This window comes from Actinia tenebrosa, unplaced genomic scaffold, assembly GCF_029948245.1.
Source record: "Actinia tenebrosa isolate PJP-AT-01 unplaced genomic scaffold, QUT_ActTen_1.0 PGA_scaffold13__45_contigs__length_12533684, whole genome shotgun sequence".
Lineage (NCBI taxonomy): Eukaryota > Metazoa > Cnidaria > Anthozoa > Actiniaria > Actiniidae > Actinia > Actinia tenebrosa.
The window spans coordinates 4,240,595-4,256,887 of NW_028292573.1; the positions used below are offsets into that span (position 1 = coordinate 4,240,595).

The 16,293-nt window shown below is 38.1% G+C and overlaps 2 protein-coding genes across 3 annotated transcripts; both read right to left on the reverse strand.

The window, feature by feature from the left end:
- Positions 1 to 3,034: 3,034 nt before the first annotated feature.
- On the reverse strand, positions 3,035 to 10,382 carry LOC116299409 (uncharacterized). Of its 2 annotated transcripts, XM_031708064.2 has the most exons (11): positions 10,064 to 10,382; positions 9,616 to 9,778; positions 8,975 to 9,044; positions 8,271 to 8,418; positions 7,591 to 7,720; positions 6,999 to 7,193; positions 6,358 to 6,447; positions 5,561 to 5,664; positions 4,677 to 4,899; positions 4,152 to 4,223; positions 3,035 to 3,653 (listed from the first exon to the last, which is right to left on the reverse strand). In XM_031708064.2, exons 1-11 carry the CDS (start codon positions 10,165 to 10,167, stop codon positions 3,477 to 3,479), a joined length of 1,476 nt encoding a protein of 491 aa, XP_031563924.2. In that variant the 5' UTR covers positions 10,168 to 10,382; the 3' UTR covers positions 3,035 to 3,476. The 2 variants fall into 2 exon arrangements, with proteins under 2 accessions (XP_031563924.2, XP_031563925.2); XM_031708065.2 differs by lacking the exon at positions 6,358 to 6,447.
- Positions 10,383 to 10,926: 544 nt separating this feature from the next.
- Positions 10,927 to 16,094, reverse strand: LOC116299407 (meckelin). Its single transcript, XM_089029240.1, has 3 exons — positions 14,580 to 16,094; positions 13,030 to 14,056; positions 10,927 to 12,559 (listed from the first exon to the last, which is right to left on the reverse strand). The coding sequence occupies exons 1-3, from the start codon at positions 16,092 to 16,094 to the stop codon at positions 12,141 to 12,143; spliced, it is 2,961 nt and encodes a 986-aa protein (XP_088885366.1). The 3' UTR covers positions 10,927 to 12,140.
- Between the last annotated feature and the right edge of the window lie 199 nt (positions 16,095 to 16,293).

A 16,293-nucleotide genomic window follows, 5' to 3' on the forward strand; every position in this document is an offset into this window, starting at 1 on the left:
ATCCGGGCCGAAAAAAAGAAGCCTATGAAAACCTATGAATAATCTATGTTTGGCGATTGTTATTCAAGAACAACAATCTTTTGAGCCCCGTATTTTGCAAACAAAACAACGGGAGAGAATTGAACACATTTACTGTGAACAATTACTAATATTTGTATCAACATTTAATATTGATTCAAACATTACGAGACAACAATAATCAACATTATAATCAACATAAACAGCAATAATGATACTAGATAAAATATTCTAGAAAATTCTAGGCTAAGAAGCTACCACTGATTCTATCGCGGGCTCGCAACCAAGTCTGGTTGTTCTTGGTAGACTGCTGAAAGGCAAGTTGAATGCCACGACGTACCACAAAAAATAAATTCACATCAAAATGACTATTAACATAAGTAAAAAGATTCTGTCGTGGCATTCTGTGAACGAGGTTAGTCCTTAAAGTTCTGGAGGATTGTTATTTTAATGACACGCGTGTAGCCAAGGTTTGTTGCTCCGAAAAGAAAAAAATGAAGGATAATTGAAAGAAAAAAAAGAAAGAAAGAATAAATGAATGAATGAAAGGAAAGAAGGAATAATGAGTGAAAGAGTGAAAATAGAAATGCAAAAAGATAACCCAAATCAAAGCCAATTTTTTAAAAATTTCAACCATCTAGTAAACAAGTTGCCAATCTTAAATTTAGGTACCGAAAAAAATTTACTTTTTGTTTCCCATAATCCAAGACCAGTTTCAAGCTCCCTCTTGCCTGCTCCGCTACCCTTTTCCGTTCGTGACTCCAGAGCCGGCAAAAGGGAACCCAAAGACAAGATCTTGGTCAAACCTTGACTGTGCCAAAGTTATTGATGTTGCAGGTAACCAAGCAACCAGTCACTTTCCCCCTCGCTATCATGGAGAGAAAAAGTGACCGTTCACTCGTGTCACATAATACATGGCCGGCGCTAACCTTAGAACCGAAAGACCGAACTAAACCCTAGGCGCAGTTTAAGATGGTGTGTGAGATGAAAAAACCGACCAGCACTGCATAAAAACAAATAACAAATCCTCCATTCTAAATCAAACAAGACGTATTGAATAGATTTGTTGATCCAGGTCGTCTCCAAGTCGTCTCCAGTGATGTCCAGCGTTGCCTAATTGAAAAAAAACTAACCTAGAATTGGCCAATTGACCCTGGCAAATGCCAGTCAAAAACACTAAACCCCACCTACATTTACACGTGGTAGCTTCTCCTATACATGTCTTAGGGCTTCGTATACTCGAAGCCCCGCTAATCCTAACCTATTCCTAGGCCTAAGTAATCTTGACTTGCAATAATCAGATATACAGCCAAAATTGATGGACATAATGATTTAGAAATGATTACTGCTAGTCAATGAACTATTTTTAGTGTTCCATATTCAATTAAGGAACGAAAAAGCAATAATTTACAACTGAGCACTGATACCCCGAGCAAGTAAAGAGCAAAACGTGAATTCAAGTGAAATTGGTTTTGGAAAAAAATTTAAAACTTGCTCAAGAATCATATGTGCAAGGCGAATTACTCTTTTTTTTTTTTGGTCGACCATCGTGAAGCTTGCTTTGGCTTGCTTGAGGCCATATATTAAATACACCTGAAAAGGAAGATAAAGTGCGTTAATACGTGGCTATGAAATTGCGGGGAAAAGTTTTACACTAACGGTAATAATTTTGAAATATCATTAGTTCTCAGATATGTTAACGTTCTGTATTTTTCTTTCAGACAAAATAAGTACTATACAAACGGCAAATAATGTCAATGATTTTTAATGCCAAGTCAGGCTACGAGTCTTCATAATTGCAGTTTGGTTTAAATTTTTTTAAAGACTTCATTTGAATAGCTTTTAAAACCAAATTTCTTGGCCTTGACAAGAACGAAGTTTTAAATATTTAAAGCAAACTCTACGTGCAGGAAAAACGGCTTTCGACACATCTACATCGAATGAGATATAGTGAAGATGGCGATTTTGTTTATGAAAACATAGCACTGCAATTCCATTGAATTTTTTAAATATTTATAGTAGAATTATTACAAATTTCTGGTAGAATTTCACTTTTGAAGCTTATTATTCACAGAAAAGGTCATACTTGTTTTAAAAAAGTAAGGATTTTACGCTCAACTTACCATTTACTCATTCACCAACTTCATCAATGAGTTCACTCTGTGAATGAATCTGAACCGCTGGCAAAGTTTATAAAAGCCCTGATCACCACGTGATATTTTTATGTCAATCACACCATATCGTCCAATCAAATGCTGTTATCAAGGAATGCACGTGGAATACTGTACTATGATTGGTTTAAATGCGACACGCTTGCAAATATCGTGCATTACCTTATTTGGTATTTTTTTTGTCAAATAAGTTTTGCCATGACTTGATGCATAAAAATGGTATTAAAAATGCGAGAAAGTGATGAGTATGCGTGGATTGTTGCACTAAAAAAACAAAAAATGATATCATGGTCGCATGAAAATTATGATTTCTTTACTTGAACCAAGGATAACAAGCTACCACATCGAAATGCAACACTAGCTTCTTTCGTGCGCATTTTCTTATAAAATACTCGGGTTTTGATTAAACGCCAAATACCTGGACAGAGAAAAAAGAAGAAAGGAAAAAAAAAAAAAAAAGGAAAAAGAGAAAGAACAAACAAAGCAAGCAAGAAAACAGTAAAGGCACAATTACAAAGAGGAATTTTCTCTGCAACTTATCTCGCAACGGCGTTGCGACACAAGTTGCAAGAGTGTACACGATGCAACGGAGACTCAATCGTTGCCAAAAGTAGAAGCGAATATTACTTTTCGCAACGATTGGTGCAACTTGTCTCGGCTGTAGGTTACATGCTGCTCCATGCAGCTTGTGTCGCAACGCCGTTGCGATACAATTTGCAGAGAAAATCGTTTCGTGTAATCGCGCCTCAAGACAAAGAAAAAACGATGGAAGGAATGAAAAAACGAAGGCAAGAAAAAGAAAGGAAAAGTATAAGAGTGTAAAGGAAGAAAAGAAATACACAAAATACAAGAAAACACAGCCATTTATTTAAAGCCTGATTAATATATACAATCTTTTCGTTTCGTTGGTTCTCACTAACGAGTACTTGTTTCTTTTCTAAATGTAAATTTTCATTCAACCTTCTGGTGGGTATCAATTAAAGTCTGCTCCTGTCAATATTCAACAAATGAAGCAAAAACACACACCACTTTATATCAAACACAGATATTCTGAAGGACTTCCATAGGAACAAATAAGATAAACTCCGAGTTGTACAATTGAAATAAAAAAATGGAAAATTATTTCAACTGATGTAAAATTGATATTTATTTATTTATTTATTTATTTTGTTTTTGTTTGCAGTACTGCTTTTCCTTTTGCCTTTACAATTTTCATGTACTTGATTTTTAAAAACAGCTCCTTATAAATTAGTATATTTTATTATCCCATGCGGGATAGAGTCTAGTTTAGGCAGACTGACTGCGTGGCTGGGGATGTATTGGTGGTATTGGGTCTGATAGGTACAGCGGTCTTACTATGGGAGAGGACCTGGCGATTTGTTCGGATAGACCACGTGCTGATGACGTAGTATCGAGGGGTTTCAGTTGGGCCGGGGACGTGCGTCTGTCGATCTTTCGTGGTGCCTGCAGACACAATAATACGCGTTACAGTTAGTTGAAAGGACAGACAGACACTTTTAGGGTGGTTAGATGCGCACTTGTTGTCTTTGTGGGATACCCGAGGTAAAACAACTTGCATACATCCACTCTATATTTTTAGAGCCGTCTTAGTATGAAAACATACGGCACTGACTTACAGCACGTCCACGGTACACCATTCCATAGCATTGAAATGAGTTTCCTTGTCAAACTACGATGCGTGGTTACGGTAAAACACGGTATTGCTACGATGAATTTGTCGTATCTGTCCCACCGACTCATACAAAATACTGCTTAATGAATGGCAGAGCAGATTTCGGTTATGTCACGGTATGAAAATTGAACCAATCAGCGCGCGCAAAAGAAATGCGCATCCAATCACAGTACTGGATCACAGCACCGTCAGGTGTTAGAGCATGGGTCATCCTTGCCGTGAGTTTTGGCAATTATATAGTCAACAACTGTTTGCATAGTAGTTCTTACCTGAACTGGACCTCTCCTTGTGACATCTCCTTCCCGCACGATTACACCAGCATTCACATCCATGGAATCAACCTGAAGCAAAATCAAAGTAAATAAATTAAACAAATCTTTTTTATTTATACACGGTAGGCTTTAAAGCTAGAAGCTCGTGGGGCCCGGTATCCTCCATACAGACTTCTTACTATTCGAATATTCTATACACACAACGCTCAATTATATATACACAACGTTCACATGTGGCGATCGCAGGGCTCGAACCAGTGAACCGACCCGTTGGACTCACAGCGGTGAAAGACGACGCATTAGCAGACCAATGTCAAATATAATAATCTGACAAAACTTGGTATGACCCTGAAACTATTTCCTTGTCATTTACTCACTAAATGACAAGAATCTCATTAAGGGACAGTCATGGGAATAGTGAAATTTGATTGGCTAATATTATAGCAAGCTGTAGATCTTTTTTAGCGTCAGTCTGTGAATAACATAAGATACCTCAGCTGCGCTGATATGTATAGTACTTACCAGAGGTGGGGGTAGTGGTGTTATTGCTGCACTCTGGGTGTATATTATCCCTTCATTAGAACCGACAGTGATCGCAGCCTCAAGACCTCCTCCAGTGCCTTTAACAGTCTTCATACCCTTCGTCGTGTCTTTCTTGCTTGCCGTGTATTTTACCGTCTTCCTCTTGCTGCGCAACTGTAGGGCTTCAGTCTCTTGGTCAACCACTGTGAATTTTGTGCGCACCCTAAAAAAGACCGAGCGAGTTTTAATTTCTTGCTGCCAGTTTGATTACCATAACAACCGAAGAAACTTATGGTACAAATATTACCGTGCCGTGATAGTGTCATGTCTGAGCAATCTGATTGGACAATAGTAACCACGCGTGCTATGAATGGTTAAACGGATGTTGTCAATAGACCTCATCGGCTCTGACGTAATGTTTTCCCATTTCAGACCACGTGTCATTCCCTAGAGTATCATTTCTTTGTTTAACGGTTGACACATGAGAAGACACATGAATAACGGTTACAACTCAAACAAAGAATGTTATTCTCAAGACCACGTGTCATTCCCTAGAGTATCATTTCTTTGTTTAACGGTTGACACACGAGAAGACACATGAATAACACGTGAATGACACGTGGTCTGAAATGGGACAACATTACGCTCCAGCACTCCAGAACCAAAGAGGTCTATTCCATCACATTCACATTTTTATAAACATTTATTCTATAGTTAGGATAGTACGCGCGCTCTGATCTCAACAATTAAAATGCTTCTACAATCCAGAAAATTTCTAAAAACAGAGCATTTTATAGTCCGTTTTCCCTCCGTTGATCAAGGCTTACAACCACCCTAAAGATAAAAGAAAACATGTATTTTGTTAGAGGCATTTAAATACCTACCTGTGGGATGGTAGTTTTTCTGGGTTGATCCTAATGACGGCTCTAACATTACCTCTCTCGTCATACACTACGTCTTTATTGCCAGGTGGACGTCCATATTGGGTCTGTAAGTAAATATATCTTACGTTTTAGTGCTCAATCCCATTGAGACCTCCTCACATTAATAACAAGAGAAATATCCATTACATGTGTAACCACAGCTAGTATACCAATGGAATGTTGCCGGGTGCTGAATGAGAAAACAATTGATCTTTTATGCATTATGCAAGGGTTATACACAGCCAGGTAATGTACAAAAAAAATACAAACTGGATGTGAAAATGTTACACCATTTATTAAGGACTTAGGACTATAATTTTAAAATTTAAAATTTAAAAAAATTATGTGAGCTTGGCTGAAAAAATCCACATTAAAGTTTAGGACAAACAAGTAGAATTCTGTCCCATTTTAAAAACTTCGCAATGGTTTGATTTCTTTTTTGACATTCCTGAGTTTTATTAAGGTTTCTAGACTTCTTTACTATGATATAGTATGAATCATTTAAGGGACCATCGTTCATTATTTACCAGGGAGGGAGGTGAGTGGGATTTGCATGGTAACACATGTACAAGAAATTTGCCTCCCTCTCGATGGTTGCATAAAAAAATTGCTCCACCCTTGTTTTTCATTCTGCTCATTGCAAAAGTGTGGTGCGACTCGGATGTTTTTGTCTGTGTTCCCCCTGTCTTGAGCCAAATTTTTTAATGACTCCTCTCCCCTCCCTGGTAAAAAATGAACAGTCCCTAAGTATACCCTACCTGACTGCTAGCAGTGCTGGTAAAACATCCATGATGTCCATATTGATCATAATACCAGTTGCTGTTAATACTAGATGAGTAGCTGCTGGCCTTTAAGGATTTTATGTATATTTAGTATTTTAAAATGCATGGCTTAGTTCAATTATTGTTTTAAAATTTTAAATCTAAAGATCGAACATTTATCGAACCTTTTTTTCATATAGAAGATTTATAACAGATTGGATTTTATTAAGACTGTTGAATTGTCAAGTCGATGTTTACGTTATTTGTAGTTTATTTTTAAGGGTGTTTTAAAGCTCATTAAAATATATGGTAGTGACTTTGGGAAAGGAAGGAAGGAAGAAAGGAAGAAAGAAAGGAAGGAAGGATCTTAGGACGGAAGAAAGATAAGGAGGAAAGGAAAAAGGGAGGAAGGGAGGATAGGAGGGGGACGATGGTGATGGTGGTTAGAAGGAAAGATAGAAGGAAGGATAAAAAGATGAAGAAAAAATATATATTTAATGTGAACGTAATATACACAATATTAACAATTTACATTATAACATATATCACTAAATTTAATAATATTAATATAATTAGAAAAGATACAAATTCTTGTTGACATTCAAAAACAGCAGTTATATTTACTTATCAATGCATACCTTAAGTATTGAAGTTGAAGATGATAAAAGAGCCATTCCATTCTCATCTAGCTTTGGTGCGCCCTGGTTAAAATCATGGCCTTCCATAACTCGAACATCAGTTACTGATGTCAAATCTACACCAGAGAATGGTGGCAATTTCCCTCTATGGGCCCTTAATGGACCAGTACGCTTCTTTTGCTTCATAGCAGGTTGCTGTAGAAACAATCACATGCCATAAGATAAATTGTAGATTACAAATTAAGAGAGAAAAAATTCTTTTTCGTATTCAAGCAGTGAGCGCCAAAAACTATTTTCTTGAAAAAAGGCTGTTGTACGAGGCTAAAATCTTTGCTTATTTCCCATATATTTTCTATAAAAAAGCCTGACAAACCAACATTCTAACACAAATGCAATGAAACATCTTTGTACAATTGAAAATACTGCTTCAAACAGGCATTTTATCATAGGTACATAAGTTTCTAACTGTTTAAAAAAGGTTTTGAGTGTTAACCCAAAACGAAAATTGAGATCAAAACCCATACTAAAGTCTAGTTTTTGGTGCTTTTTGCCATTATTGCTCATTATTGAAAAACATTTCCTCTTAACATACTTTCTTTGAGGGTGGCCTAGGCTGGATGGTTTCAATCTGTGGTGTGTCTTGAGCAGATGGCTGAAGAGGACTAGTAATGGAGACTGGAGTATCTGATACCTTTAGATTTTGAAATGGTGGCTCTGGAGCCCTACAAGAAATAATCAAACAAATGTGGATATCAATCAAGTGGTGATCAGTGGGTACGTGTCACAACATCATGTGCACCATGCTCATCTTTGCTTTGCCTTGGTGGCTGTTTGAGCAGTTTGCTGTTTGCCAGCTTTGCTTTGTTTGCTGGATCACTAGAGCTAGCTACAGGAGTTGCTGCTACAGTTTTTTTTATTCCACCCTTTTATTCCTTTATTTGGTCTGCTGGTTAGTATCAAATAATACTCCACTGAAAAATTCAATGTGGTAGGTGTCAGGGTGACCTGTGGCTTAGATGCCATGGAAACCTTGCTAGCTTGATTTGGTTTTTGCTAAATTTGGAAGTTGATTTTTGTAGAGGGAGAAAAACTGACAAACCTGAAAAAATCCCTTGAAGCACAGGGGAGAAACAATTAAGTAACTCAAAAAGTATGACACCAATTCCGAAAATTAAACCTGATTTGGCTTTGTGAGAGGCAAGTACTATCACGGCTACCCAAACCATCCTTCCCAGATATGAGAGTCAATCATTAGACTATCATAATACTAACCCTGGTCTGTCTTCCTCAATACAAGAGTCCTCACTGTTTGCTTCTGATGCAACAGAAGTGCCTGTAGAACTAGCAGCACTTGTTGATCTCTCTATCACTACTGGCACAGAACCTTGTGCCCATGAGTCAGTTACAGGTGCTAAAGGCTCTACAAATAGAATCATAGGAATATCAAATGAGATTCAAAAAAAGATCCTTATAATGGACTTGTTAATGTTTAGGGGTGTGTGTGTGTGGGGGGGGGGGGGTGAATAAAGTGTACCATGATCAAAATTATTTTGCTAACCCTCCTCTTACAGAAAAATGCACAAGAGTATGACCTTATTTAATATATTCGCATACTTCTACTTTTTGCTGTCAAACAAGTGTTTACATGCCTTATTCGTAAAACCAGCCAACTTCACATTGAAATGTGTAGGTTTAATGTAAAAAAGCCTGTAAATGTATGCAGTGTGGTTTTTGTTCACCCTTTATCCCGGCCCTTTTGCTGCAATTACAGCACATCTGAATACTGGTATTTTCAGTAGACTGACATCTTTAGTTAATGGTAGAATACATCATGTTTAGAACAGGTTCAAATTAACAAGGGTTATCCTTAGAAATAAGGGCGTTCAACAACATTGCCAAGGCAAACTATACTGGTATCCTTTAAACAAAATTAATGTTGTATGTCTGCCTAAAAAATTATCTTCATTAGTACTAACCATCTTCCTCTAACCATGTGGGATCTTCTGCTGGATTTTCTTCTCCACCATCACAAGCTAAAAATTGCCACTTTTGAATAAAAATTTAAAATGATTAGAAGGGGACTGATATGATATCATTACTTGATTAGATGTAAAGGCAGCCACCAAAAGGAAATATTATGGTCAGTATGTAATGAATTTTGAAGTCACTAAGAATGGTTGCAAGTCAAGGTTGGATTTGATAATATCATACAGGAAATGCAGAATTCACAAATATGCATGACCATGAAATGATGAGTGACCATAAAACAATGGCTCCAAGTTGAGGTTTGTGATTGGCTAATGCGTGAAGAATAGGAATAAAGCTTGAGCATGCACGTCAAATTTTTACGCTTGTTGCTTCCGCCTGTTGCTTGTGCCATAGCTTCGCATCTCCACCCAATACCGAATATATTTTCTCCCAACTAGCCGTCAATATTTCGTGGTATTGTGTCTCAAAATCATAATTAGTTTATAGTATTTTAATACAAGTCCAACCTTGACTTGGAGCCATTGTTTCGTCGTCACTCAAGAGAATTTGTTAAAGATCTCTCTTCTTGCTTGTACTCATAATACTCATAAGTACTTAGGTCCATGAGCAACAGACAGCTTTTGCATACCTCAATAATGTCCAGTAGCAACTGTTTAACTTCTTGTACAGAGTAGGGTAACGTGTGGTTCTGAATATACCGGTCATGAAGCACAGCCATTGTGGACTCCACAACTTCTTGTACAATATCGTATATAAAGTCTTCTCCATCTTCTGACTCTAACATCTGATGCCTGCCGATCAAGTTAAAATGATAATCATTGCAACAATGAACTTATTATAAGCTTGCCAACTTTTTTTACACAAGCTTAGAGTCAAAAATAAATAGTAAAAACTGTTAAATAAATGTCATAATGCTTTTAAAATTTCACAGCCAAAAGATGAAAATACCCATGAAAAATTATTAGACAATAGACTAAACGAACGAACGTACAAATGAAAATAAAATACCCAAGTTTATATTTTCAAAATACTATTACAGATAGAGCTCAGCATCAAGTCAAGGTGCATATACTTACCAGTCAGAGTCTGTGAATCTTCCTGGTACGATGTCATTACTAACTGGAGGTGGAGGAGCAGTTTGTGCTGGAGTTCGTGATTTTTCTTGCCTAGATTTACTCATCTTGAGACTTGATTATTAGCGACGTCAAGAAAGATTGACAAATTTTTTCACATCGTATGGTAACAAAATGCCAATAAATTACTTCTACCTGACAGCTACAGTATTGTTAAAACTCTAAAGATGCATCCGAAATCGGAAAGTTTCCTTTAAGGGACGTTATGAATCAAAATTTGAGGATATTTATTGCCTTTTTACTTCGACGAGACGAAACAAAATGGCGGATAGTTTACTTTTTTGTTGCTATGCACTACACTCGTACCCAGTACCTCCTCGATACAGGAACCCCAAGGCAGAAGCTTTTCGAGCTATCTACCACAACTTTTATTACAATGGCAGAACTATTTCCTTTTGTATCTATAAGACTCTGATGCAGCTGATCTTTGCTCCAGCTGGGAAATCGACCCCTTACACAGAGCTCCTGCACGGCAGTAATATTTGGTTACTACCTTTTTTTCATTTTCAACCTAATTTTTCTTTTATTTTTCTCTTTTTATTATATACGGAATATAAACCCTTGCTCGATTGGGTCACGTTTTCAGATCAAAATGTAGTGCCCCAAGTGGACCTCTCTTGCGAGTCTTTACATATTGTATTTGTGGGAGACGGGAATTTCTCGAGGGCGGTCAAGGGGCGGCGAAGGAGCGACGAAGGGCGCGAGAGGTCCACGTCGCGCGCCAGTCGGTAAAGATACGCAGAGGGCGGAGGACTTATTTGAGGAAGACTACAAAATAATTGACACGAGTTTAAGCAAACGCATGGTTTTAATGAACGCCTACTGTAAGGTACCTAAGAAGTTCAAACTAACAAATCTTAGCAGAATAAAATCGATTATAGACTATAAATATAAAGTATTTTTGAGCGGTAAACGCGCGATAGCAAGATTTCAAAATGCCAATGCCGTCCACATACTATTAGAACGTATGGTGATTGGATTGTGCGTTTTCCCGCTCTTTGATCGGTTCAGCCTGGAAACCATGTAAAGCCATGGTATAGTTAGTTTTGAGCTAATATGAAGTATTGTCTAAAAAGTTAATAAATTATTTTAAATTATTTTAATAGTTGAAACTATTAAAATAAGTCTGATAAAGTTAAAGATCGAAGAAAGGTTGTTCTAAAGCCCCGTTTACACTAGCGATTTTTGCGGCGATTTTTGCTGCGATTTTTATGCGATATTGTCCATAATGAATAATGGTAAAGAATTTACTCGTAAAGTTTTTTTCAGGATACCAAAGACAAAAGATTTCATATTTCCGAAAATTGCCACAAAAATCGCAGCAAAAATCGCAGCAAAAATCGCAGCAAAAATCGCCAGTGTAAACGGGGTTTAAGAAAAAACATGATAGGCATGAAGAGCCTAGTTATGGTAAGAGAGGTTAGTAAAACTTAGATAGTTTTACTTGAGTGAAATGACTCCATTACAACTCAATTAAGTCTAGTTGTTATTGATATTATTATTAAATAGATAAATACACTATTAATTAAATAAACTTTATATTATCTTAACAACGTTCTATAAAGTTTGCATGATAGTAAAACATGTTTTTATGTACAATGAAAGGTTAAGAAGCAGTCGAGTCAACATCTTACCCGGGGGGGACTCCGGGAAAAAAGTACCGGGGATGCTCGTCGGAAATTTTCAAAAAGACCCCTAAAAGATACCGGAAGTCTTTAAAAAGGGCGTGGCTGAATGATTTTTAACCCCTAAGAGATACCACAACAAATAATATTAAATTTTATATAAAAAGCGCCTAGAATAAGCCATACCGATGCACGCTTCTCTCCTTTTCCGACACCCTAAGAGATACCAGAAAATGCTGATTTTCAAAAATTCGCATTTAACCCCCTAAAAGATACCAAATCACGAATTTTTACCCCTAAGAGATACGACGAGCATCCCCGGTACTTTTTTCCCGGAGTCCCCCCTCCCGGGCATCTTATGAGTGAAAAAGTATCGTTGTATATGTAGAACGGAATTAAATAAGGAACCTTTGATCTACCATTGTCTTTCTAGCGAGGTTCTTCCTACCAAAGCTGTCCCTTACAATGACTAATATCTTACTAATAAAGTAAGTCAGCACCCCAGCTAACACATAGTTCGTAGAGATATAGTCAACAATACCAAAGAAGAGCAAATCAAACAACATCAGCGTCCATTCGTTACCATAAAATAGCACAGAATTGAAAGACTTTCCGTCGTCCTTGTAGAAGATGGCTTTATCGACTGGCTGTTCCCTTACCTCTATGTTGAAGATTCTTTCAAAGAGAAGCTTGTCGTAGACCAGATAGTCCAGATCACGGAGCGAGTGGTCGATGAATCCAGATAGAAATCTGTTCATTGCCATGTAAGCTTGAATACTGCGCTCTACTGCTATGGGAAGACTACCTGTCGCACCTGAAAAAAAACAAACAAGCATTTTGAATAGTGTTTTTGTACGAGTGGGAAACGACACGGCAATCTGTAGTCGTGGTATAGTCGTACCATATCTTAGCGTAGCAGTAGTTACGCGTTATGATTGGACGAATTACTAGAAGACGGTAAGAAGCGATTTAATTTTACGGCAGGTCGTACCGTGTACGTGTTGTACGACAGCACCGTATCTTTCCCACTCATGCGATAACCATTCCTATGGGAAGCCATTTCAGTGTTATGGCATGTCATATCTGGCTCGTGCGCTGCAAGTCAGTACTTTCAAATGTCGGTACCCTCAAACAACCTCTGGGCTGATCTAAGTCAGGGCAAGATTAACTCAGAGATCAAACCCTGAAACAACCTCTGGGCTGGTCTTAGCCAAGCTAAGACTAACTTAGTTTAAATTTGTTCTATTTATAATTATTACTTTCTTTACGAATATATAACATTACCTGGTGCAGATGATGGAAGGTTTCTTCTCTGTGCTTGCTGGTCCCTGTGCCGTAGTGGCTCCACAACCTGATTGTACTGCTGGCGAAACTTATGAGGTAACCCTGCTTCAAACGTCTGGTGATCAGAATTAGGCTCTAACCCTCGCTTGCCACACAAGTCCTCCTCTTCTCTCTTAATCTGCTCGTTAATCTCCTTCATGTTGGTATCTGCACGACCATGTACCGATCGGCCATGGATGTAGTATCCAAAGAGGGTGTTCTCCATGATAAAAATGCTGACATTTGCCATAGAGCACAGGTCTACAAAGTCTCCCAAAGCATCGCCAACAAACCTCTCGTAAATAAAAGCAAAGTAAAACCACTGTACACACTCTATGCACAAATATACCATGGTTAAGACTGCAAACCTAAGAATAGGGCTGTACTCTCCAATGTACTCAGTCGTAGGATCCACTTTAAAACGACTTATGGGGTCTGTAGTAGCGAGGTGCTCAAAGCCAGCTACTTTGAGGAAGAACAGTGTGGCGAAGATCTGCAATTCAGGGCTAATTTTTCTCATTGTTTGAATCTCGTTCCATTCATTTGCAACAAATAATGTCCTCCAGATGCTAATGGGTGCGTCCATGGGTGCATTTTCACCCCCTTGGCTAGGCTGGGTTATTCTACCTCTTGGCCTCTCCCAATCAACGAAGAATATATCAATAGATATCTGTACCACTATCAAATGGACCACATCAACTAACTTGAACACAAAAGCAACAATGAGTAAATCACGGAATAGTCTTCCTTGACTCTCATTTGGAAGGAATCGGTAAACAATGTCTTGTTGTTTAAAGAAAATGAGCCACTGTATGGAGAGGCCCGTGATCATCCAAAAGTACATGGTAGACAAGGATCCAAATGAGTACAGAATCCACTTCAACAGGGTAGGGCAGTCTATATTCTCAGTTCCATAACGGCGCTGCCAACCAAGAACTTTGATGAGGGCAAGTATGGCACCCAATCCTGATAGACATCCAATTGCAGTCTGTGGAAAAGACAAAGTTTTTTTATTTTGAAGATGTTTGTGCTGAATAGGCCTGCCTTTTGCAGTTAACAGTCACGTGTCTGTACTGGAGAGCAAAATTATTGTTTTTATATTAAATTGGTTATTTTTAGCTACAGTCATTTCTTGCCTTGCAGAAACCCTGATATTACAACACCTTACTATTAGGGACTAGAGTAAAATCCCCTGTGAAGGATACTGAAAAAGAAATGACCGTAATTAGCTCTCGTTATTGCGGACACCTGCTATTACGGACAACAAGTGACAGTCCTGAGGGTGTCTGCTGTAGTGAGAGTTGACTGTACTTGTAAAGAACTGAATAAAACAATGTGTACCCAGTGTGTTACGAAATGCAGTTTTATTACGATCTCTCAAAACAGGTTGTAGAAAGTGTGTTTGCTCACCAGTAAATTTCACCCATGGGAATCAAAAATATTCATTCATTTGCTCTCAGCGAATTAATCAGCATGTGATTACAGCCAATCTTAGATTATAACATACTTACCATTGTATCATCCTTTATTTCAGAATCATTCATCTCATATGTGACTTTGTATGACACAGACTTACTGGACTTGGCAACTTCAGCTGCATTTGACACATCGATTGAGTCATAGGTTATCTTGAGGTACGGTGGATGGATTTCTCCATTAGATGATCTTAATCGTATAATGACTTCAATCTCTTTCGCATACCTAATCATAGTAACTTTCTCATTAGCTGATGTCCGTCCTACAAGATTCTCTACCAGGAAAAATCTCCTTGTCAACTGCCAGTTGGTTCGGTCACTTTTGGTGTTCACAGGTTCATTCTTAAATATGTAATTCTGAAGGAGAACAGGGAGGGCATACAGTTCTTTGTTGTCCAAGAGAATGTACATGTCGTAGAAATACATCGGCATGGATAGAAGTTTGCTGACTGGAACAGAGCAGGATGAGATGAAAGTTGTTGCAAACTTACTTGCAGCATCCATCTTTGTCTCCCTGTCTTGACAGATTTGGAGTCTTGAAGTGTCATTCTCAAGCCCAGTGAAACTACCATTTAAGGTGAATATAGCAAGAGTAAAAGTCAATCTGCCATTGGCTGTAAACCTAGTTTTGATGTCTCTCCTGTCAAGGGTATCCACAGCGTCTTGGTCCCTTTCTGCAAAGTATAACCACGGCATATTGATAGGCCAGTCAGGGTTCCCATTAACCTTCTCCTTATTAGCTGAGATATCTATGTACACTTTACAGGCATCTGATTGGGTTTTTGATTGTGCAAGATCTCTGGTGTAATCCAGCAAAACGCACAAATTTCCCAGAAGTTGACATGCAGTAAAATTTTGATAGTCTTTACAGAGGACCTGTGCAGCTTGGAAATTCTCCTTGAAAAATGAGGAAACAATCTTTTTGTCGTTGTCATAGGTTACCGTGTATAACTCACTGCCTTTTTCAGTGACAAGCTTTGACTTGGACAGACAGACACCTCCAGTGACCTGGTAGGAATCGCTTGGACAATCACAGACACTTCTAGATGCATTAGCTTGCAAGAAACTCGAATGACAACGCCTGCAAGAACCACCGTCCGTCACCGGACTTGTGTCTTGTAAGCAAGTAATACAAGCTCTTTGACCAAGCTTGCTTCCATCTAAATTTCTGTCGATAGGCACAGAACCGGACGAACAATCGAAGCATTTATTATTACTGGGGTCAAAACCGACAATAAGAGGACACGATACACAAGACCACCCATCTAAAGACGTAGTCTTGTTAATATTACTCCCACTGTCATAGCAGGATTCACACTTCAAGTCAGGTCCACCGTTGTCTTCTGTAATCTTGTAACCAGGGATGCACAAACATGACAAACCATCGTCGCTACGTGTCTTTCCTGACCCACATTCAACACATTCTAGGGAAGAAAACCTGAAATATTGACTCGAGGTACACGTACTGGGGTCTGAATAAGGAATTTTGAAAGCATACGCTTGGAAAATCCAGGTTGTCAAGAACAAAACAAAAACCGTGAGTCCCGCCATTTCTTTTCTGAAGTGGGAATGCAATGATGCATGACGGGTAAACCACAGGGATACCAAAATAAACTATATTTATCAATTATTTTTATTTTTACTATCTTAATATAAACTGTAAATTAATTTTCTTCTGTCTTGAATGGGCTATCGGTGTTAAAATTCAGTAATAAAAGTGCATTTTCAGCTAAGAAGTATTAGAGAATTC